Source organism: Acanthopagrus latus, chromosome 6 (genome assembly GCF_904848185.1).
Source record: "Acanthopagrus latus isolate v.2019 chromosome 6, fAcaLat1.1, whole genome shotgun sequence".
In the NCBI taxonomy this organism is placed as follows: Eukaryota; Metazoa; Chordata; class Actinopteri; order Spariformes; family Sparidae; genus Acanthopagrus; species Acanthopagrus latus.
The window spans coordinates 19,708,846-19,731,572 of NC_051044.1; the positions used below are offsets into that span (position 1 = coordinate 19,708,846).

The window sequence follows — 22,727 nt, forward strand, 5'->3', positions numbered from 1 at the left end:
GAAGACAGATGAGTTAAGGCCCAATTTGCAAAAGTGGCCTCTATGCAGAGCTAGTTAAAATTTCCCGCTCTAAACTAGAAGGTAAATCTAACTAAAGCAGTAACATTTTACTTAAGCTTCTTCACAGGTTCTGTTTCAGCTAAGCTCAGCCGAAAACTTAAATTTATTTCCCTCCCATGACGTAGCTCAGGCCCTCTGGGCAAAGCACCCACGGCTGAGCGGTCGGACTCTCTTCCGGGTCACGCGGGGGCGCTGTCTCGAACGCGGCCCCGTCCTGTCCAGCAGCTCGGGTGCCTACGTCACCACATTTCACCGAATGCGATGGAACAGCGTGGAAAAGCGTAACGTAAGGTGGTCTCGAGAAGCGCTGCCAGAAACTTGTAAGTTGAATGAAAAGTTGTCAAAACGCGTGTTTCCGTGTGTGAGTCGTTGTTCGGAGTTGTAACGGTCGGACATAAATGTAGCTAGCTGTGTGGCGGAGACGTTGCCGGCTAACTCACGAGTGCGTCGCCTGAGTGTGTGCTGCTGTAGCGGTCGATGTTTCAGTCTGTGTTGTGGTGAAATCTGTGCTTTTTTTAGGTGCAAGATGAGGGAAGCGGCGCTCCTGCTCGCATCGAGTGTGCTTGTGTGTCTCCTCCTGAGCTTCAGCCAGGCAGCCAGACAAGGACAGGACATAAGATGTGGAGGTATGTGTTTGTTTCTCCGCCCTCGTATCAGCACATTATGAGTAACGTTACTCGGGAAGAAGTCCTGACGCGTGTCCTCTGTGCTCCCCGCAGCCTGCAGGGCTCTGGTGGATGAGATGGAGTGGGCCATCTCCCAGGTTGATCCAAAGAAAATGATCCAGACTGGGTCTTTCAGGATCAACCCGGACGGCAGCCAGTCCATCAGAGAGGTGAGGCTGCAGCAGAACATCCACGTAGTAATCCGAGTCCAACCCACTCTGTAGGCGGCACCACTACAACACTACTGTACAGTGAAGCAGTGCTGCACTTTTATTTTGAAAAGTCAGAGCTGAATGGATTGGTTAAAAAGATTTGGCTATAGCTTCTCAAAAATGTAGGATTTGTTGCTTTTCGTCGTTTTGTATAACAGTTAAATTAACTGAAAGTAACTGTTGTAAAGACATAAAGAAGACACCTGATGATCCACCTCACTGTGGCCTTTTCCTCCTGAAGGTCCCTCTGGCTCGCTCAGAGGGAAACCTCCTGGAGATGATGGAGACTGTGTGTGAGAGGATGGAGGACTACGGCGAGCGCACAGATACAGCCACAAACAGGAAGTCCTACATTCGGGTAAAATCTCGCAGCGGTGAGGCCATGGATCTCTCTGAGGCCACGCTGGATTCAAGAGTTACATCCAGTTTAAAATTTGCAGTGAGTACAGAATCTAAGACATTATACAGAAAACGTATGTTTTAATGGTTTTGTGTTATTATGTCATGTTAACAATATGTCCAAATAAACAAACTGTCAGAAATGTGGTACTTTGATGCAGCCCAGACCTCCAAATCTTGTGAATTATAGTGGGAATTTTGCATTTTGTAACAGTTCGTTGACTTCTTTTCTTCAGTGTGAAACAATTGTTGAGCAGCATGAAGACGAAATCATCGAATTCTTCGCTCACGAGACAGATAATGTCAAAGACAAACTCTGCAGCAAGAGGACAGGTATCTTTTCCACTCAAATTTTACATACTAATACACATTTATATTTTGTTTCTTTATAACTCTCTGATACTATTCTAATTCCTTGTTTTCCTGTCTTGTGTGCTCTGCAGACCTCTGTGACCACGCTCTGACAATGCACCATGACGAACTTTGATGTCATCTCACCATGCCTGCCGTCTCTGATCCACAAAATCGGAGATGACATTGGGTGCTGTAATGTTTTCACTTGTCACTTATCGCCAGTTTTACACCATAGAAGTGATGAAAGATGTATACAAATTATTATGTAAAATATGACAAAATCTATCTGAAGAAAAGTCTTATTCCTGTGATCTATGACAATTCAAGGACCATTTTTTTTGCCATTTTTTAGCCAAATCTCTTTGGACTATTTTGTCACTTGTTTATATACTGTAAGTTATTACATGTCAATATTCTGTATTTATATGAAGGTTTTTCGTCTTACCTTCAAATGCTCCACACCAGATAAAACTGTGAAATGAAATTATTCTTCCTCATAGATACAGGATTTCTAACAGTTTTCATTGTGTATATACAGTAAGCATATTAATTTAAGGCAAGCCAGCAGAGATGAGGTTGAGATTTTGTTAAATGGTCTTTAATTATTATTCATGCACACTGAAAACATATGTATTTTTTTTTTTATCAACAATGACTGGACATTCGTACATCAGTTCTAGCTTCAGTAAAGAGATTTGAATGCCCACCAATAATTATTGAACTGTCCAAGATCACAGGAATAACCAGTGTTATGTTAAGTGCCGTCAAAAATGATCATTGTAGATTTAACTGGAATTAGTTTCACTGTTGTCGAATTTACACAATGTGCTTTTTTTCATGTAATATCACAGTCTTCAAACATTGACCGTCTTTCACCTCCAGTCTTTATATTGTGACCATTGATGTGAAATGTATTACAGTTAAGAAAACTGTCCCAGCAGATTAAATGCTGCTGCTTAAGTGGGCATGTTGAAGCTGGAAAAATTAAAACTTAACTTTGTAGCTTCACCTTTTTCTGTTACCTAACACAATAGGGCAATGGTACATAAGCGGTTGGAATCTGAAAAATATGAATTTTTATTGCTGTGTACTTGTTTGGTATAAGATATTTTTTTCCTTAAACACTACAAAAGCCAAGTGCAACCTGCTTTAATTGTTATATTTGAGGGGGTTAATTTTTACTTTTGAGCAAGAATTGTCTTGTTAATTGAACTAGAGAGCACTGCAGTCCATAATCAGATAGTTGAGTCCAAATTAAAGGATCATACTCAGTTGGAAAGTCCTCATGCTGTACTGTCAATGTTGAAAGTTCAGGAAGTATTTTTGGTAATTTTTCAATGTGTGAACGAATTATCTTGTCTCGTGAACATTCTCCTGATAATTCCTTTTTATATAAACTTTGTAAGTTTTCTCTGCATCTGTTTTGTCTTTAATTAGTGGAACTGTATTTGTACAGTATCAGCACAAGATTACCTTTTGTTTTCTAAACAAAAATTCATAGAGGCTCAATTGTAAATCAGTTAAACCATGAGTTGATTTCACACCAGTGTATTCTAATTTTTATATGCATGCAAGTCCTACACTGATGTGACACATTATCACAACAGGCAATGAGCTTGACCTCAAACATTTGCTGAAAATAACCCTCTACAAGACACGACGTCCTTAAAGGCCACAATATAAACTTTCCACACCCTTTCGTTAATGCACTCCATCATTTTATTTACTTAAAGTACAGAACAATTGCTTGTTTTTTGCCACAGAATCACTCCAAATAGTCTGACATACACTTTGATAATTTAAAAGTTACATATTATCTCAAACGATATTGAAACAGAGGATAAATAGACAATAAGATTCAGGAAAAAGTACAACATGGTCTGCTTTACAAGGATAGATTTGTCAAAAAAGCGTTGGTTGGGATATTTTAGATTTCACAAATATCAATTTCCTACATAACAAAGTTAAGTGCGTCACTACTTCTCCATCAAAAATAAAAGCTCTAAGACTACTCTTGAACTAGAAAATCTGTTAGTCTTTGTGAAAATATCTGCTACAAAATGTTATTGAGGAAATTACTTCCATTCATTATCAGGCACTATATAAATTCAGATGGTACATACCGTAGTGGTTATATGTTTTATAAAACATATTAGGCCAGCACTCCTTGTTCATCCAGTTACAGACTCACTGATACCCCGACCTCTGAGGGCATCAGTACCACCTCCTCCTCCTCCTCCTCATTTTCTTTTTCCTCTGTTTCCATAATTTCCCCTGCCCCTCTGACTCTTACTAGACTAATTTGTGAGGCTCTCATCGCCGTCATCTTCCTGTGTCTTAGCTGCAGTCTCATTTTTTACTTCCCCACAACAGCATCCCTCTCCCTCAGCCGTCTGAAACTCCTTGTCATTCTCTGTCTTGCTTTCTGTCCCGGCCTCGAGTGACATTTCGTCAGCTTCTTCTTCATCTGCTACAATAACTGTGTCCCCGGAGCCATGGCTGCTGGCGCTGCTGCAGGACAGTGTGTCTTCTTCCGCATGCCTGCTTAGCTCTTCATGAAGTAGATCCTGCTCAATTCGTCCCACCTCTACACCCTCAACACCTTCTGCTGAAACCTTCTGTTGCCCTGCTTCACCAAAGACCATCTTATCAGAATTCATGTCCCAGCACAAGTCCTCCCCTACGCTCTCTCGATCCCACAGCTCACTCACCTCCTCCTCCTCGTTCTCCGAGTCGGGTGCTGTATGTTTCCTAATGCGATTTACTGCATCCCACAGGGACTTTGGATACTGGGTCTCCTCTTGGAGGAGTAAGTCAGAGGAAACTCTTCCACTTTCTTCTTGCTGCAAAGGAGCTGATGAGCTAGGATGCAAGAGAGAAGGTGAATCAGAGGAAGAGGAAGGTGAGAACTGAGGGGGTTCCTCACAAGAGTCCAGATGAGGAGAAGGAACAGTGTCTAGAGCCGAGGGACAGACTGAGTCTATTTCTGAAAGGGAAACAAACTCTGTGTCTGACATGTGCGACAGATGTGGCGGACAAGGAAGCTCAGTAGGTAATTGAGACCTCTCACTGTCAGAATCTGGAGGTGAGCGAAGAGATGAGTTGGCGGGTTCAGCCTGTGGTTCAGTGTCTTGCAACATTTCGATCTCTGGTTGAGTTTGAGAGTCTGTAGCATTGTCTTTGGGTATTGTTTGTTCCAAAATCCCCATCGAATCTTTTTTGGCTTCTTTTTTTGATTGTGCCTCAGTCATATACATTTCTTTTAGATATGAAGCATTCTGTCTTTCAAACTGTTGCAAAGTGTTGACCTCTGTTTGAGTTTGAATTTGAGTCACGTTTCGGGGGCATATTGTCTGCTCCAAGAAACTTACTGGCTCCCCGCTGACTTCTATTGGTAGTTCCTCTTTAGTCATAAAACCTTCAAGCTGTTCCTGCAATCCGTTGACCTCTATGGCATCTTGTTTGGATATTTCAAGTGTCTGTATTTGGTCATTGATTTCCTTTGGTAGTTGAGCTTCACTCAGATAACTCTCTTTTACACAAACAACATCCTCTGCCTGGACACATCCAAGTTGTTGCTGCAAAATGTTGACCCCAGTGGCATTTTCTTGGGGAATTTTAAGTCTCTGTTCCATAACATGGTCTGTAGGGTCCTTGTCAGCTTCTTGTGTTTGTAGCTCATCAGTCACTTTGCTCTCCTTCAAAGAAGCAGCATCATCTAGGTTGCCACTTTCATCTGGAGACACGAGATCCTCTCTCATATCCTTGGCAAGGTCCTCAAGGGCGTTACTGGCCTTTTTGTTGGGTAGATGTGATGTCTGACCTTCATTGTCACTGCTTGACACAGCTTCTTCAGTTTGATCTATTAAGTCAAGGGGAGAGGGGCTTGGGGAGTGGTCTGTATGGGGAGTGGCGTTTTGTAAAAAGTCAGGTGATCCAGGGGGAGGAGGAGATTGTAGTTGTTCTGTTGGAGCGTGAGGAGGAGATGTTTCAGGATAAGGTGAATCGAGAGCAATCGACTCAGGATCAGGGCCTTCTTCAATGTTTGATGTAAGATCGGAGGATGAGAGTGGAAGAAAAAGACAAGGGTTGTGCGCTTCACAGTCCAGAGCAGATGAAAGTGAAGAAGAATTATTAATAGCGATGGGCGGACCGGGAATCTGACGGGGGTGTTGAGAAGAAGCGTCGTTCTCAACATTTTCTTCCTGACCATGCTCAGTCGTACCTTCTTCACGAGTACATTTTGGATTAAGATCCTGACTCATTTCAATTTCAGATGAAGCTTTGATGTCTGTTTCGAGTTGCAAGTCAGAGTCATTCTCTTCAGACATAACAGAGGCCTGCTCCTGAGACCCAACAACATCCTCACCGCCTCCATTTGCCAGATGATCTTTCGGATCTTCATTCTCTTGTAAACACACTGCGTCATCAGTTTGTCCAACCTCTAACTGAGTCTGTGACTGTTCGACATCTGTCGTATCCTCCGGGACTCGTTCAGTGGCCTCAATAATGTCATTATCTTTAATCGGAGAAGGTTCCACTTCCTGGTCCTCCACACATGAGCCAAGAAGTGACGATGCATCCTCACCACCGCCATTTGCCAGCTGATCTTTGGCATTTTCATTCTCTTGCAAACACACGTCATCATCAGTTTGTCCAACCTCTAACTGATGCTGTGAGTTTTCTATCTCTGTTGTATCAACTGGGACTTGTTCAGTCGCATCAGTAATATCACTATCTTTAATCAGAGAACGTTCAACTTCCTGGTGCTCCACACATGTGCCAAGAAGTGATGATGCATCTTCAGGTCGCTGCTCAGTGATGCAGTCATGTAGAGGGATACCCAGGATTCTTTCAGCACGCTCCTCCAAGGTTTCCCTTTCAGAAACTGAAGATGGGGACACGCAGGGGAAAGACATTTCACATTCTTCCTCAGATGCTTTTGTCTCTGTAAGATCTGAGTCTTGTTCAGGCCTTTCATTCATGTGCAAGGGGTCTGTTTCTACATTCTGGTCAGTTGCCACTTCCTGATTTGGCTGACTGTTTGATTGGACACATTCAGGAGAGATGGCTGATTGAGCGTCGAGTGGACTGTCTTCACTGTGTGACGCAGAATCCAAGAAGTGAACATGCTCCTTCTTGGGTGATGGGATCAGCTCCATTTTAACAACAACACAGGTGGTGTCAATAACAAGTAAACCCTCACTGTCCTCTGATTCAGTGTCTTTCTTGATGTCCAGTCTCATTACTTCAATGTCAGTTGGATGAACTTCAGCAGAGACCTCTTGGTTATGCAGAGGATCTGTTCCTCCCTCCTCACTGTTTGTTCTCAAACATGTGGGCGAACTCTCAGTTTCCGCCCGGCTTGTGAAACTAGGCTCCCTCCACAGAGGATATTTGACTGACACTGGCTGAGCAGCTTGTCTCCGTAATTTAGCATCAGCATCATCTGGACTCACTTTTTCTGGGGAAAAGGCACCTGTCTCTGCTTTGTTTGATTGATTAAGCTCGAGCATCTCACTTTCTACGCAGGTTGTTGTCTCTTTCTGCTGGACTTCGAGACTTCCCTCATCAGAAGTGTTCGACTGCTCTGCGAGTGTTGGCCCTCTGAAGTCTACCTCATCTGCAAGTTTGTGTGTTTGATTGTCACCACTGTCCGTCAGACCTTGAGAATCCCCTCCTTGCTCTGTGTTTTGAATGTTTGTTTGCAAGGTACAAAGTGGCAAAGATGGGGTTTCTGTGGTGGCTGCTATGCGAGACACCAAGCAGAATATGGTCATCCCGCCTGTCTTTTTGTTCAATCTGAACTTCCTTCCCTCAATGACTTTAGAGTATGATTCTTCATTTATTTTTTCATTCTGAATTGCTTGTAGCACTTGTTGCTGTTGCGGAGACATCATATTTTCGCGCTGTATGTGCAGTTTCTGGGTACTAACAGGACTGCTTGCCTGTGAAGCATCCGTTTCCTGTTTTTGGTGCTGAAGCCCTTCAAGCTCTGGGAAGGTATACTGATTTACATCTGGTTTTGTGAAGTCCTCTTTCTGTCCTTTTTGGTGATCTACAGGGACATCCTCCTTTCTGAGTGTGGGCTGTGACCAGTGGGTTTGTCTCTTACCCTCCTGCTCCCAGCTGGTGTTACTGTTGTGCAACACAGGTGTACTTTTATGCTGGCTGTTATAGGGAGGAGGAGCAATATAGCCAGGTGGTTGGCTGAACATCCTCCTCTGGTAGCCAGCCTTTTCTTTCATGTCCAAGACATGGCTTGTGTCAGGACTGGCAGGAGTTTGTGATGGATAATATGCTTGCTGTCTGCCCCCTCTATCCCACTGTCCTGATTCTCTCATGTTTGCAGATTGTATAACCTGTTGCAGCGCTGCGAGTCGAGGATCTGTCCCACTCCTGCTGTCCCTGTCTGGGGCCCGGCTGCTCTCCAGGAGCCCCTGAGAGGCGCCCCTCAACTCTGCCTCGATGCGTCTCCTCCTTGGAAGAGAATGGCTGTATCGAGCTGCCCAAGCCTCCAGCTCTCGATAGCTGCTGTCACTCCTCTTGGTAGAGACTTCCCTGTTGTAGCGGACAGGACTGCAGGGCTCCCACCTCCTCTGCCATCCCTCCCTCAGAAATCCTCTCTCATAATCCCTTGCTGCTCGTTGAGCTACAGTCCACTCTCTGTCTCTGGCTTCATGCAGCTGATATTCTCCCAGGTCCTGGTGTGGCTGAGGGTGACGGTCTAGAATAAAAGGGAAGTGGGAAGAAGCAGCGGCAGCCAGGTCTTGGTCCGTCCAGTTAGTGTACTCCTGTGGAGCCCCTCCAACTCTTGATCCTGGTACAGTCCAGTAACTGGACTCCCGGCTTTGATCCTGCTGCTCACCATAGTATAATGGGTAATGAGTTGCCTGATGTCTGTCATGGTAGCTGTGAGTAAAATGGTGGAAAAATGTGTAAATTCAAAGCCATCTTTCACAGTTTTTTTTATGCTGTTTTTCAGAAAATCTTGCAACAAGTGGTTCCTTTTGGTATCACTTTACTGGATCAATATGGTCCACTGATAATATCCGACAAATAAAAAATAATGTACTGCTAAAACATTGCAGAATTAGTCAGTGTTGAACTTGGTCGAGGGTTAAATAGTCTGCAGGGATGCAGCTAAAAAGGCAGCCGATTGTTTGTCGAGCATTACTTTTTTGGAATCAACACAATACTGTACAAATTAAGTTTAAGCTTCATCAGACAAGCCTTGAAAAATGGCAACAGACTATCATCCAAAGATTAGACTGATTTATAAAGTAGTCAAGTCAGTTTCTCAGGGGGCTTTGCAATCTGTACAGTGTATGACACCCTCTGTCCATAGAGCCTTGATTTGAGTATGGAAACCCCTTAAGCAGAGATGAGCAAAAATTAAAGGAAAAGTAATAATAACACTGAACTCACTTATGTGTACAGTTTCTTCCAGGAACGGTACCAAATTTAGAATATAGAGATGACTGTCCCTGATTCTCAGGCCAGAACTCCATGTTTTGGTCTGATACTCAGATCTGAAATGTTGGAAAATAAAGATTAAATGGCGCAGAAAGTACATTTTGTAACACTGAACATGAAAAACAAAAACGTTTTTGAAAAGTGTCACCTGCAGTTTATATATTGTTACACAAATGGAGTGATACAACACACACAAACACGTACCTTTAATTGCTGTTTTCAAGATTACTGTCCTCGCTGCTCATGAGGTGACATGAGCTCTAATGAAGCCCTAACACTACAACTTGTTTTAAAAGGACAGTGGCTTTCAGTCCTCCTCCCACTCCACTCACACAAACACACACACACACTCCCCTGTCACTGTTAGCCCATCCTCCTCTCATCCAGCCAACATGCTCAGTTCAAATACCACAGAGGAATGTTTTTAATCAGGTTTTTTAGAAACACTATGTTTAGCTCCATCATTACTCTTTAAAAAGGTGACTTCAAGGGGAAGGCAACATAGTTTAAAGTGTAACTACAAACTTACATGGAATTTAGTTCAGATAGACTCACAAAATCATTAAAATGTCGATAATAACAGCCCTTATGAGGTTGCTGTTATAGTTTTATGCGTGCATCAGCTTTAGGTGAAAAAGCCGTTTTGGCATTATTGGTAATTATGTAGAGAGGCTGAATATTAGAATCGAATATTTCAGACCCTTAATCTCACAGCTACAATTTAAAATTAATATTTAAGATTGTGGTTGGGGGGGGTGCAAAACCTTTTTAAAGAGATAATTTATGTTACAACTTTTTCTAATTGGATGTTTGTATCAGCGTCACCATTTACTAGCAACTGTTTCCATAACTTTGCCCAAATAATCACGAACAACAACAAAAGCAGTGATGTGCACTTTGCAGGACACTGGCTCGTGTGGGAGGCGCTCGGCGTGATGGAGAGCAGACTCTGCATGGAGATAGGGATCTGTTGTTTTGTCGGCTGAATTGTAGCAGAGGGAGAGACGGGCAGCGGACGGGTCGTCTCCCTTTCTTTGAAACTCTCCAGCGTAACAAACAGGCTTTCCTTCTCTGAACAGAAAGTCTGTACATCAGCAGAGAGCAGGAGAGAGGGGATGAGGTACGTACAGACAGCAGGCTGCAGGGAGGGCAATCTGTTGATGTTGACACAATAGTTGGGGATCAGATGAACTTTGTTTTGGGTTTTATAGATCTCAATAAAAACAACATTGTGTTGGATATCAACAGCAGATACACCAAAAGGTTGATGTTGCCATAAAGTTAAGTCCGGCTTGATTATCGCTAGAAGCATTTCAGATGAGATCAGGATCCAGGAACAAGAATGTCAGGAAGAGAGAAGACTAAAAATGTATGAAATAAACTAAAATCAAAAGATGATTTTGTTTGTGGTTAAAGCACAGTAAAAGCTGAAGTGTCTTGGTTTCCCAAAGATATACTGGCTGATTTTTAAAAGCTGACATAACTGAGCCCAGTCTAGACTGAAGTGAAGAGCAATCCCTGTAACAGTATGACATGAACTGCATTATGTTTCCACTACTACTGAGAAAACTAACCATGTTTTGCATCTTTCTGAGCTTTGATGCTGCTCGTAGATTAAAGTTTCATCCCAGAGATGATCATGACAATATTTAGTGAGCAATGGACCCCATCAGGTCCTACGGGCTTTTAGTTTAATTTAAAGACCTTCAACAGCACAACATTAAATATTCATGATTACATGAGCAGCAGTTTAAATTAAAAGTCTGAAACAAAGACAAGGTCTTATTTATTAGGTTTAACACTCCATTAATGTGTTTCTCAGGATTGTGTGGGTGTGATTTGATTGGCAGTGGCTTAACATCATTAGCTACAAATCCTGAAGTCCTCATCACATTTTAATTAAAATGAGCCCCGCCCATTTCAAACCAGTTTGAAGACTAAACATAAAAACACAACCACGTGTCACATCAAAGTAATAAAAATGTTTTTAAAAGTTTGTATTCCTGTAAGATCAGATCAACCATAGTACACAGCTTCTTGAAGAGATCACTCTCCAGGGCCTATAAAGATGTGATGATGTCTTTTCAGTCATATCTGAAGAGAAGGCAGCTCAAACAACTTTGTAACATGCTCCAGACCCTTGCATAAAACAGAACAGGATGTATAAACGTGTGCAGACAGGCCTCTGTGTTGTCTGTACTGATAAGATGAACCTGGAGAGACCCTAAAGGGTTTTAACTATGAAGGATAATCAGAGGTGAGAATATATGACATTTTAATGTCAGAGGAAGGGCAGAAAATTCCTGAGAGGAGCTGTTGACCCTATTTTAAGAAATGCTCTGATAACATTACCAAACTAAGTGTGCCTGATAATGACAACATGAATGACTAAAATGACTGACAGCACAAAAGTCCAATGAGAGCAGGCTCTCTTTGTGTTTATAAGGCTATACACAATTGCAACAATCTGTGGCTGATTATTTGATTATAGTGGATTATTAAACCCCAAATTGCAGCTTGTAGTAGGAAAAACAAAAAAATGAAAATCTTTGAAACTGCTATGATGACAAATACAGTCACCTCATATTTGTATTTTGTATAATGCATAAGATGCTTTCACTGTTTTCTGTTTTTTACAAACACACTTATATAATTTTTTGTTTTTTGTTTTAAAGGCGTCTAAGAAACCAGACTCATAGACAGGTTGTTCCTGCGGCCACTACTCTTTCCTTAGAGATGCCCTGTATATATTATTGTTTTGTTTGTCATCACGGTTCACAAGCTCGACATTAAATCTGCTCGGCAGACAGCCCTCATAGAAATATGGAGTCCTGTGCTCTTTTCGCATTTTGGACGACAGATACACCACGGCTCCGTTCTTGCACAAATGAGCTAGTGTCTCCACAAGCAGTGGGTAAGTCTCTGGGAGGTAAATTATATCTGCACAAAGCACCAGATCCCAGTTGGAGGGGAAGTTCACGTGGTCCTCGCCCCAGGACAGAGGCAGGACGGTGGGAGGGGTGGTCAGCCAACCACTGGGTGGCATGTTAGCAGAGACATTGGCCTGGAGCTGAGGGAGAGTCAGAGGAAGGTCTGTGAGGGTCACAGCTGCACCTGCAAGAGGTAGTTCAGATAGGAGAGAGTGATTCAAATGTGCTGTTGATCTTATTTACATATATATGTATTCTGGTACTACACATGTATTGAAATTCTCAGCATGTTGTGAGGATTCTGACAGTAATGCTCTTGTATCTCTGACACTTTGGGAGCATCAGCTGTTGTGGCAGCTGCAGCAGGTTCACAGCGCCCCTGGTGGAGCCACGCGAGAGCTGCATCAACAGCTGAGTGCGACAGTTTACGGACTTCTTCAATGGACGTTAGACATCCGAGAAGATGTTTCTATGTACAACCAGTCAGGAGAGGTCCAGGAGCTTCTCATGCCATTTCTAATCATTATATAATAATTATAATGATAACAACACACCGAGACGTGCTGCCAGGATGCCGACCACACCAGTCCCTGCTCCCAGCTCGATGATGCGCTTCCCTCTCAACTCCACCGCCTGCTCCTCCAAGTAACGACACAAGTGTAACGCCTGTGTACACACGAACACGCACACTTATCGTTACACAAACCCCACACTGACTTGTACCACGTGTATTCCCGTGACTTTAACATAAACCAAGTGTGCTCTTACAGCCTCCCAGACCGGGGCAGCCACGCCGAGGTTGGCCCCGAACACCTGTCTTATCTTCAGCTCCTGGCCGACTAAGTTGTAAACGGTGTCTTGAGAGAATGTGTCGGCAAACAGACCGTCGTCTACAGGGAAGGGGTCGTCTTCATCCTCTGAACAAATCATGTCTGGTGGACTAAATTAAAATGATTAACTCGATGTACAGTCAGCGACAAACACTGGCACCTCGGTCGCCTTCCAGGTCGAGTGGTTAGCATCTCAAGTTAGCTAAATGTGTTGTCTAGCTGTCTAACTGCTCAGCTCACATGTTAAGGTTGGGTTTTACTTTTAGCCTGCACCCTCAGAGACTGATATACATTTTATAAACATGTATTATTACTGTGTTAACGGGAATTGGATGCTTAGTTGCAGCTGTGTCGAGAGTGCATTTCATACATCCAACGACGTGGACGAGGCTTTTAATTTGAAATGCAAAACAATCCCACTTAGTTTCCGGGTCAGGAATAAGTTCCCCAAAATAACTTTGGGACTCTTCACACACCAGGCACATGTTAACTCTAGGTGCTGTCCTCCTCACTGTGTTAGCTTAACATATAAAGTCATAGAGGAGCATAATTAAATGCTCTGTATTATACTGAAACTTTATACATAAAATATTGCCAATGTTATTCAGGGCATAGATAAAGTCTACATATAATTCAATATTTAATTTGTAAACCTGAGGTTTAGGTATTGCTTTACTATTACTTGGTATATTCAGGTGTTGCCAGCCTTCAAATCAGTGCATCACAAAAAAGTTTGATCATCCTCATCCTGTTTTTGCATAGCCAGGATTTTCAGCCAGACAAGTGTCTGCTCTCAAAACAATCCATGATCTCATTCACACATTGGTAAGCCTGCAGCTTACAATTATGTCCACGGTGAATCTGCCAATTGTTTTATTTACTTAGTGTTGGTCAAACTAGGAAAAATGCCAATCACAAGAGTCCTAAATGCTGAAAAACTGAACACTTAATTTACAATCATATTAAACAGGAAATCCTCACACTTAAGAAGCAGAAACCATGAAATGTTCTGCATCTTTACTTCACAAGTTATTTGCATGGCCAAGAAATTATCAAAATAAATGATCAGATTTGTTGTAGATGCATTTAGCATTGGTGCTGCAGATGAAAACACACAAAACACAGACTTATTCCAGGTTTATTTAAAAAAACAAAAACAAGTTGCTGTCTCCTCACCTATTTTGTCTGGAAAACAAAACTTAAGTATTGTACCACTAAGACATAACCAGGTTTCACACACAACTTCACATCAATGACAAAGATGATTTTAACAGGTGTATAAAGTGTAGAGTCGAATACAGATATGTCAAATAAAGCTCTTCATCATTCCAGCTTATCAGTCTTTATAGGACACAAGCACATGTCAAGAATTTCCAACCAAAATGTAGAAAGTCCAATCTGAAAATAAAACAAAACAACGATGCCGTCTTCAAATGTCTGCTTGTGTTGGACTACATCACAGTTTTCTCAGTGGAAAGTACAATAACTGTTGGGTATTAGACTACAGATACACTTTACTCAATATACAGTAATTCTGCCTGAGACAGAACACGTCCCAACCTCCTGATTATTTGAAGTCATTAAAAAATAAATAATTCTTTTCATCACACAGATGACAGTAGTATTACATCCATAACAGCCACCCTCACTCCCCTCAGGCCTCAATATGTGCAAACTGCAAGAGTTTAAAAAAGGTAGCACTTTATGCAAGGACCGTGAACAACAAAAAAAACAAGACAGTGTTTTTGAAATGAACACTTCATGAAAAGTGCAGCCGGTGTGACTCGGGTTTGATTTTAAAATAACCAGATGAATTGGAAGGAGCTCATGGCTGTTTAAACCCCCATCAGACAAACAGTGGAGTGACACACTCTTATCATTTTTAAACTGGGAAGTTAAATCATAAAAAAAAACAACTGGTCCTTCAACCAAAGGAATATATTTGGTGCTGAATGACTATTCAAATCAGGTCTCATACTGTCCTAATACAGACACTTTCTTTCTGTCTTTCAAGATCAAAATACTGAGCCGGGACATGAAAGCAATGCTGGGATTAAAGTGAATTTGCAGTAAAATTAGATCTACTGCGATTGCATACTGCATCATATCTTCCTCACAGAAACAAAATGTTTGCAATGATACTGGACAGAAACGATGCAGTCACACAACAAACATCACAATTCGTGCTTTGAGATTAAGCAGAGGATGGTCTGCTTAAGCATTTAAACATTGGTAGTCCATTTTTTGTGTTTTCTTTTGTTAAGACACATATGTCGATATAGTCAGGTTTGACAAACCTCTGTCACAGAGTCTTGGCGATCTGGGTACAAGTCACTTGATAAAACAGCCCTGGCTCAAACGCATTGTTGATTGTTTCTCTCATTAAAATCAACCACATAGCCCAAAGTGCACCTGTAAATAGACGTGGAATTCTTCCTCTTCGTCTCCTGGTGGGTATTAAAAAGGCAGTCATCTTTGTTTTGAGTAGAACTGAGACAGAGTCCAAGTCCACACAGATGCACAACAAACACCCACACAGAAAACAAACGCCAGGGGAATGCAAAATTAAAACTTTGTTCCAAAAAGAATAAGAATTAGAACAATTACTATGACAAAGAGGATCAAAATGACCAGCATCTTTCTGTTTTTCTTCTGGTACTGTTCTGCCTGCAAAGAACACAGAGAAGAGAAAAAAATCAAATACTGTATTTCACTTGCTTACAGTTTGATGAGTTTTTACATTTGCAGCTAACCTTTACTTCCACTCTACTGAATTTTATTTTTGATCCTATTTGGTGTCAACAGCAAATACATCTTTAATTAATACCAGTCTGAACTGTGATTTCCCAAAATTGTGATTTAAAAAGTTGACAGTCACCGAACCAAGAAGTCCAAATGTTAAGGAGACAAAGCATTTTGTGTTTACCTTTTGTAACTGTTTCAATCCATCTTCTGTTTTAACACACGCCTGCTCCACATTGAAGTCAATTCTGTCAAGAACGGTGCCCTTGAGGAGGAAGAACAGGGAATTTGTTAGCAGAGGAAAATTATTTTAGATATAGATTCTTAATTTTAATTAAAGGAAAAAGTGTTATTATATTCTAATAGTATTAGGAGGTTTATTGTTAGCAGTCTAGTGCAGCACTGCCAGACACCATCTAACCTTGGATTTGTTCTGACACAAATAATTCTCATTCAGCCTCACTGACAACCCGAGCATTGTACATGGAAGACAAGAAAGTTTGTCTGTGGTGCCTCAGTAACTTGACTCGTGTTAAATTTATATTATTTACTGTGTGTGTGTGTGTGTGTGAACATGTCATGACAGCTTCAAATACCTGTTCCACCACCATTCCAGCCAAGTCCCTGAAAATCTCATTCAGATCTGAGATGGACTGCACTATTTGTCGGATCTCCCTCTCACGCTCTTCAACCATTACTGAGTTCTGCTCCACCAGCATCAGCTGGTCGTCTGTGAACCCCTGAAGCCAAAGAATGACAGTCAGTGATTACACAGTAACAATTCTTACTACAAATGCAGCAACACATTTATCAACTGTAGCCACATTTAATTTTGTGTCTAAATAGAAAAGAAAAAAAGTAGTGATGCTGTATTTTATTAATTATCAATAGATTTTTTTTGGCATACACCTTTAAGACTGAGGCAAAGATATCTGTACATTCATGTCTAAAATAGCTTAATTATGGTAAATACTTGATCATTAATTTCTTCTTTTTAAAAAGATCCCTGGTTGTGAACTGTAGAGAGAGACATTTTAATTACATTTAACCAAACACACAGTACACTTTTTTAATTGTCGTTTCCTGTCTTTTAGTGAGATTAACACAATGTTACCAACACTGATGGTCAAAGGTTAAATTTGTGTAACGCAGTGATGAGTGTGCATCCAGACTTTTAATGGATGTTTTTCCTGTCTTGTCTGTCCTTGACTGTGTAGTTTTTGTTGTACTCTAAAAAGGTGCCTGAAAACAACAAGGGGGCTTTATTTGACTGACTTAGAGAGATTTAAAAGTCCTTTCACCTTGTCATAAACAGCTAACTCTTCGTCCTCTTCCATCAGGGGCCCAGAGTCAAAAAAGTGCTTTGACCTCTCCTCGCGATTCTTCATACCTGGAATGTAAACATTTCACATGACGCTTAGATGGAATGAAAACAAAACAACTTGAAGATAAAAGAGATGCGATAGAGAGAAGAGAAGATCTGCACTTCTTACGTTTTAGGTAGCCGGACTGTGTGTGTCTGAAATTGGTGGACAGCTCCTGCAGGCTCTGTGCCAGGGACGACACCACGTTTCTCAGCAGCCTCTCCTCCTGCTCGGTGCAGTGGCCACAGCGAGACTGCAAACCCGTCACGGCTCGCTGGCATCGATGAAACATCTGCAACGAACACAGAGTTAGTGAGCTGTACTATATCATGCTGTGAAGACTGTCCGCACAAGAAGAAATGCGGAGCACTTAAAATTATTGAATATATGCAAACCATTCACTTTACCTGTGTTATCTCCTGTGTAGTGATTTCTATGGCATGCTCTTCCTCACTACTGTCATCGAGCGTGGGACGATTCATATGCTTGTCATGAAGTAAGGCAAGATCCTTCATCTTCTGCCGAACCCGTGTGATCTCATACTGGATCTGAAATGATGGTTAAAAGGAATCTAAACAGATGCATTTGTGAGCTTTGGGTTGAATCTGGAATCGGTCAGCCTTTTACTGATAGGTCTCTCTTCCAGTTCAAAGCCTCTGTTTTACCTCATCAACCCCCTCTATCCATTTGGGCGGCAGTTTCTTCGTGACTCCAATAGCAGCTTCAGGATCCAGACTGATTCCTGACACCAGGGCCATTCGATCATCAGCCATCTTGAAAAACATGGAAAGCAAATGATTCTATTAAAACCTTTTAAATAGGCTTATAATTCAACATGATGATGATCGAGGTCTACCATTTTAAGCGTCTTTAGTAATTCTAGCATGACGTGAAACAACAGTACCTCATCAAGTTCCTAATGTGATTTGCAGAGAGCAGATTGGTCCCATCCAACAGAAAACAAGGAAAAGGAGAGAAAAAAGACAGAAGTAACAGGAAGTGAGCCCCGGAAAATTTGACTGTCAATATCAAAGTAAGTGTTTTTGCATCCACCTCTATGAACAAATAATGATTTTGAGAATGACAATTGAAGTAAAGCAGAGGTAAATAAGGTCACCTTCACTTAATTCACATGTGAGTTAATGTACATAAGTGTAAAACTAGACTTTGAATCTGATCAATAATTACATTTTAAACAAATCATTAAAAGCAAGACAAATGGTAATACAGAAAGAGGTTGAAATAGTTGCCTCAAGAAAGGAACATTTTTTAAGACAATTTAAAATGAGTGGGAAGTTAACATTATTCCAGCAAAGTGAGTTATTTTAGGCCTGAGTGTAAAGCAGCTTCAATATGCTGTGTACATATGGAAAACAGTAGTTGTAGTTGAGTCATTGCCTTTAAGCTAGTGCAAATATGCTTGAGCCTGAGGATATGTGATGCATTATCATTGTACTACTGCAAAATGAAATGAATGTGGTATAATGCTGCAATAAAGTGACTTAAACAAAATAAATACAACTAAGTCACACCGTATTACATATCCTTTCTGTGCATCACAGTGATTTTTCTCTCCGACATTGGCGGAGAGTGCAGACACGTTTAAATCAGCACTGTTTTACAACATTGAAGAATGAAGCCTGATACAAAGACAACAGGACCAAACATACAATGAACAAACCGTTCAAAAAACAAATGAGATATTATACTACAAATATAATTTTTAACATTCAATGTCTCCATTTTAGCGATCCAACACACAATAAGTGTCCTGTAGGGATGAGTGTAAAAGGTAACTGTAGCTTAACTTATATTTTCATTAAGTAATAAGTGGTATAATGATGTACACATTATTTGTCATATTTGTTTGCTTGCAATTTTATCATTTTCAGGCATTTTCTGTCATATTGCTTCTTATCTGTTGTCATTTTTATGTACTCATTCTATTTATTCGCTGTGTGATTATGTTCGTTTTTTCTGTTTGTTATCACATTTTTGCACCTATTCTGTTTATTTGTGGTCTCGACATCATTGAAAATGATTTTTCGAAATGTAAATAAAAGTTGAATAGGCAACAGTAAAAAACAGGATACCTTACTGAAGGAGTTCTTGTATAAATGCACGTGACTCTGCTGAGACACTTTTGCTCATAGCAGAAAACAGTTCATCTGCTGAACTATCAAGCATGAATCATTTTTACTTTACTGGAGTACCAGGCCACAGCATCGCCTCCGTTTTTACTTAGTGCCTAAGTGCTGATGTTCCTGATGATCCTGAGGTAAACCCCAGCACGTCACTCTAAACTGCGTCATACACAGAGTTGCACTGACAAGCACTAATAAGCCAATGTGCAACCAGGAGAAAGAGCAGCCAGTCGACAGTAACTGCAGGAATAGAAAAGTCATCAACCAGCTCAGCAGCTGAAATTCTGCAGTTTATGAATTGCAATGCGTGCCTCATATGTTGAGTGCCTCAAGCAGTACAGGCTGGCAGAAATGAATCTACCTCAGCGAAGCAGTTAACTGGTTAAAATGTTCATAACTGGGTGTGGATTGTCACACACATCCTACAGCTGCTTGCTGTAAAGTGTAACCAGCATCTGGTCTCCTCCATTAGACAAAAGGTGAACGCCAGAGCAAACACAGGAGAGCTAATGTTCAACGTCCTAAAAGTGAGTTGACTACCTTGTGCTTTGTAGTATTACAATGGTGATGGAGTTTAACTGGCAGTGTAGATAATGACAGAAGTCTGAAATGGGGTGAAGCATTTCTTTAAAAATGACTGAATGTGAGTAATTAGTAAAGAAAAATGTGACGTTTTGCACTCAACACTGACAATATTGTGCGGATTGCCAAATTGTGACTGATGAAAATTTTATAGTGTTTCATTCTCAATGTTACTATAAAAAGCACTGTTTCTGCTGTAAGATATATTTGTTCAGTCAAGAGCCTGACTGATAGGTCTATCAGCTGGTATTGGCCTGTCAAGGATTCATCATTTCAGATATGATATGAAAACTTTCTCTTTTCCGAACAGAGGAACATAATGAAGACATGCGGCAATATTAACCTATGGTGCAGAATTTTGTCTTAAACTCAAAATGAAGTGTACTGTTTCAGTGCTCTGTCATTTTGGACAACACAGTTTTTTAACTGTGAATTATCCTGCATTGATAACACATATTTTAGTGCTGGATAACCAGATTTGAAGGATTGTTGCACAGATGTGTGTTTATGTATATGCGTGTATATTATTTATATCACTTTTGGCCCCAAAAATTCAGTATTGCTCAGGTGCCAGTTCAATGGTAAGACAGTCTCTGGTGCAGAATCTTGTTTTATTTAACTCAAAAGAGTTTCACAAAAGGAGGTAGCTGTTGCACTAATTTAAAATCCTTGGGAAAAAGACAGCTATGGCTTCAGGCTGGTATCCAGTCCCCTGTGTTCGGATATATTTAAATCGGCAGGAGGGAGAAAGTCAGATCAGCACACAGACCAGAACCTAATAGTTAAGAGGGGGAAGGAAGTCTTGTTGTATAGTAGAAAGTATAAGTTTCACCAGAAAACTACTGAGGAGCTGTCTTGGTGATAGTGATAGATCCACAAGAGAAAACCCATTATTTTTGAATGACAAGCAGCAGATTTCAGGAATTGTATAAAGACTTTTGTCCTCAGTTTGTGTCAAACATTTTAATTAATAACTAGAGAACCCCGGTTATGTTTCGGGGGAACAATCAATTACAAGTCACAGGCACGATTTGATCTAGACTAAATCAAATGACTACGCACTTGCCACAGCACACATTCTACTATGGAGGAGCACAATGTAACATTAAACAACATGCTTTAACTTTTCACAAATTTCTATTTAAGCAATCTTATCTTTTATCCAAGAAATGAGAAAAAAAAAAATACTTAGCAAGTTTTATTTAACTGTTTTATGTTTAGTGTTGACAAGTAGCTATTGATGGCTGAATAACATGCCCGACACTCCTCCACATCCTCCCCCATCACCTCACTGAGTCACATTAATCGGTCCTCAGGTGAAATTACGGGGCACAGAAATCTTCCTGAATAATTATTAACAGCTACGAACACACAGTTGAATCTAGCTACCACAACTCAGTGACTGGCTATTATGCAAACACACACAGTAAAATGTCAAAACGATGCAGACCACTCACCGCAGCATTGCTACGTGTACTCAGACGGGGGTCGTATGTACTCACTTGCTCAGCCAATATCTGCCGGTTTTGGATTGCATTGTTCCGCATTAACAAGAAGGCATCGGTCAGACGCCTAGTGGCCATGACTGCCTTGTTTGATATCTAATTTAACACCGGACAAAGTGCTGATCAGGCGATGATTTACTAAATTATGTCCACTGCCCGCTGACCCGCAGCTAACACCGCTAGCTTTAGCTTTAGCTTTGCCTGCGATGGATGATGAGCAAAACTCGCGATACAGCGCCTACAGTGGACAGCACACGACCTAAAGACTGTTCATCTTAGAGACATCTCTAATACTTCAATTCAAAATAACAAACATGGCCGAGAGTTTCTTCTCAAATTTTTTGGGGTTTAACGTTGGATTAATAACGTTGCCCCGCTTGGACAGCTACGGAAGTAGGAAAACGTAAACACCTGCGTAACTACTGCTTCTTCTTCTACTACTTTTTTTAATGCAGCTGTCAGCTGTCACTCGAGCTCATTATCGCCCCCTGCCGCCTCGGCATAGAGCCGGTAGTCGGTCTCTATTTACTGTGATTTTTTCCACAATTGTTTTGCAAAATACGACTAGTCTGACAGCTCAAAGTCCACTTTCTTGCATTTTGTTTTAAACTTGAACTTCATCAGCAGATTGTCATGGAAATGGATCTGATGACCTGCAAGCTTAGTAGCTGTTATGATTTCATCTATAGCACTTGTATGTTTTCTTGTCCAAAGGAAAGTTAAAGCACCCATCCAAAATGTTGTTTTTCATGTTGTATGCTTGTACAGAATTTGGCACTGTGTTTTTTTCAAATCCATCGACTGGAGAAAAAACTTTCTCTGAGTTAAATATGTGCACATATGCGCCAGTCATAGTCTAACAAGCAACATACACAATGCTATTAACCTGAATATTTGAATGCGCTGGCACTGAGAATGGACTTTTGTTTATTGGACCTTGACTTGCCAGAGTCCATGTCAAATATAAGACATCCCATGTGAAAAACAGTGATGTCACATGCGGACATGTGAATAAATTGAATTAGTTCAAGTCACAAGCTAGGCCCAAGTCTTGGGCAAGTTAAGTCAAACCAAGCCACAGGTTGTGTCGAGTCAAGTCAAGTCAAGTCAAGTCAAGTTAAAGTAAGTCAAGTCCCAGGCCACATAACTTCTTCCCTATGCAAGAAAGTTCAGCCAACCTGCAGTATCCAGTTTTAATAAAGAGAAAATACAAGGTATTAGTACCTGTCAAATAATCATAATATTTTAATATATAAGTTATCCAACCTATTCAAATACTGTGACAACGAATTTAATTTCTAAATTGCGATTCCAAACAAACAAATCAAATTTTTTCTGAATTAAAAAAACATTCCTTCTCCATCGCTTTTAAAAAGCAACATACTGACAGCCAGATTAACAAAACAATTAGACTGAAAACATACATGAACTATTAGAACTATATTATATTAGAACTATATTAGG

The 22,727-nt window shown here is 40.9% G+C and overlaps 4 protein-coding genes across 8 annotated transcripts; 1 reads left to right on the top strand and 3 right to left on the bottom strand.

The window, feature by feature from the left end:
- The first annotated feature begins 222 nt into the window (after window positions 1-222).
- On the top strand, window positions 223-3,107 carry cnpy2 (canopy FGF signaling regulator 2). The gene is made up of 6 exons (XM_037101403.1): window positions 223-380; window positions 580-686; window positions 780-895; window positions 1,179-1,376; window positions 1,573-1,669; window positions 1,780-3,107. Exons 2-6 carry the CDS (start codon window positions 587-589, stop codon window positions 1,821-1,823), a joined length of 555 nt encoding a protein of 184 aa, XP_036957298.1. The 5' UTR covers window positions 223-380; window positions 580-586; the 3' UTR covers window positions 1,824-3,107.
- si:ch211-159e12.5 lies at window positions 2,790-9,689 on the bottom strand. Of its 2 annotated transcripts, XM_037101343.1 has the most exons (3): window positions 9,371-9,689; window positions 9,119-9,222; window positions 2,790-8,602 (listed from the first exon to the last, which is right to left on the bottom strand). In XM_037101343.1, exons 2-3 carry the CDS (start codon window positions 9,199-9,201, stop codon window positions 3,988-3,990), a joined length of 4,698 nt encoding a protein of 1,565 aa, XP_036957238.1. In that variant the 5' UTR covers window positions 9,202-9,222; window positions 9,371-9,689; the 3' UTR covers window positions 2,790-3,987. The 2 variants fall into 2 exon arrangements, with proteins under 2 accessions (XP_036957238.1, XP_036957239.1); XM_037101344.1 differs by having other exon boundaries at window positions 9,119-9,689.
- Window positions 9,690-10,935: 1,246 nt separating this feature from the next.
- Window positions 10,936-13,281, bottom strand: LOC119021234 (EEF1A lysine methyltransferase 3-like). Its single transcript, XM_037101394.1, has 3 exons — window positions 12,865-13,281; window positions 12,651-12,762; window positions 10,936-12,280 (listed from the first exon to the last, which is right to left on the bottom strand). The coding sequence occupies exons 1-3, from the start codon at window positions 13,024-13,026 to the stop codon at window positions 11,886-11,888; spliced, it is 669 nt and encodes a 222-aa protein (XP_036957289.1). The 5' UTR covers window positions 13,027-13,281; the 3' UTR covers window positions 10,936-11,885.
- Window positions 13,282-14,048: 767 nt separating this feature from the next.
- On the bottom strand, window positions 14,049-21,695 carry stx16 (syntaxin 16). Of its 4 annotated transcripts, none has more exons than XM_037101388.1 (9): window positions 21,216-21,695; window positions 17,937-17,948; window positions 17,698-17,805; window positions 17,440-17,580; window positions 17,162-17,324; window positions 16,970-17,058; window positions 16,265-16,408; window positions 15,853-15,933; window positions 14,049-15,593 (listed from the first exon to the last, which is right to left on the bottom strand). In XM_037101388.1, the coding sequence occupies exons 1-9, from the start codon at window positions 21,339-21,341 to the stop codon at window positions 15,492-15,494; spliced, it is 966 nt and encodes a 321-aa protein (XP_036957283.1). In that variant the 5' UTR covers window positions 21,342-21,695; the 3' UTR covers window positions 14,049-15,491. The 4 variants fall into 4 exon arrangements, with proteins under 4 accessions (XP_036957283.1, XP_036957285.1, XP_036957284.1 ...); XM_037101390.1 differs by having other exon boundaries at window positions 21,261-21,694; XM_037101389.1 differs by lacking the exon at window positions 17,937-17,948.
- Window positions 21,696-22,727: the final 1,032 nt, after the last annotated feature.

Excerpts from the sequence above, each read along its gene's own strand:
- LOC119021234 (XM_037101394.1), bottom strand. The coding sequence starts at position 13,026 with ATGATTTGTTCAGAGGATGAAGACGACCCCTTCCCTGTAGACGACGGT. Across the intron at positions 12,763-12,864 it reads CTGCCCCGGTCTGGGAGGCT|GCGTTACACTTGTGTCGTTA; the intron begins GTAAGAGCACAC and ends GTGTGTACACAG. Across the intron at positions 12,281-12,650 it reads CATCCTGGCAGCACGTCTCG|GTGCAGCTGTGACCCTCACA; the intron begins GTGTGTTGTTAT and ends TACCTCTTGCAG.
- si:ch211-159e12.5 (XM_037101343.1), bottom strand. The coding sequence starts at position 9,201 with ATGGAGTTCTGGCCTGAGAATCAGGGACAGTCATCTCTATATTCTAAA. Across the intron at positions 8,603-9,118 it reads GGAAGAAACTGTACACATAA|CTACCATGACAGACATCAGG; the intron begins GTGAGTTCAGTG and ends TTTTACTCACAG.
- cnpy2 (XM_037101403.1), top strand. The coding sequence starts at position 587 with ATGAGGGAAGCGGCGCTCCTGCTCGCATCGAGTGTGCTTGTGTGTCTC. Across the intron at positions 687-779 it reads ACAGGACATAAGATGTGGAG|CCTGCAGGGCTCTGGTGGAT; the intron begins GTATGTGTTTGT and ends TGCTCCCCGCAG. Across the intron at positions 896-1,178 it reads GCAGCCAGTCCATCAGAGAG|GTCCCTCTGGCTCGCTCAGA; the intron begins GTGAGGCTGCAG and ends TTCCTCCTGAAG.
- stx16 (XM_037101388.1), bottom strand. The coding sequence starts at position 21,341 with ATGGCCACTAGGCGTCTGACCGATGCCTTCTTGTTAATGCGGAACAAT. Across the intron at positions 17,581-17,697 it reads GGATAGAGGGGGTTGATGAG|ATCCAGTATGAGATCACACG; the intron begins GTAAAACAGAGG and ends CCATCATTTCAG. Across the intron at positions 16,409-16,969 it reads AGTTAGCTGTTTATGACAAG|GGGTTCACAGACGACCAGCT; the intron begins GTGAAAGGACTT and ends CTTTGGCTTCAG.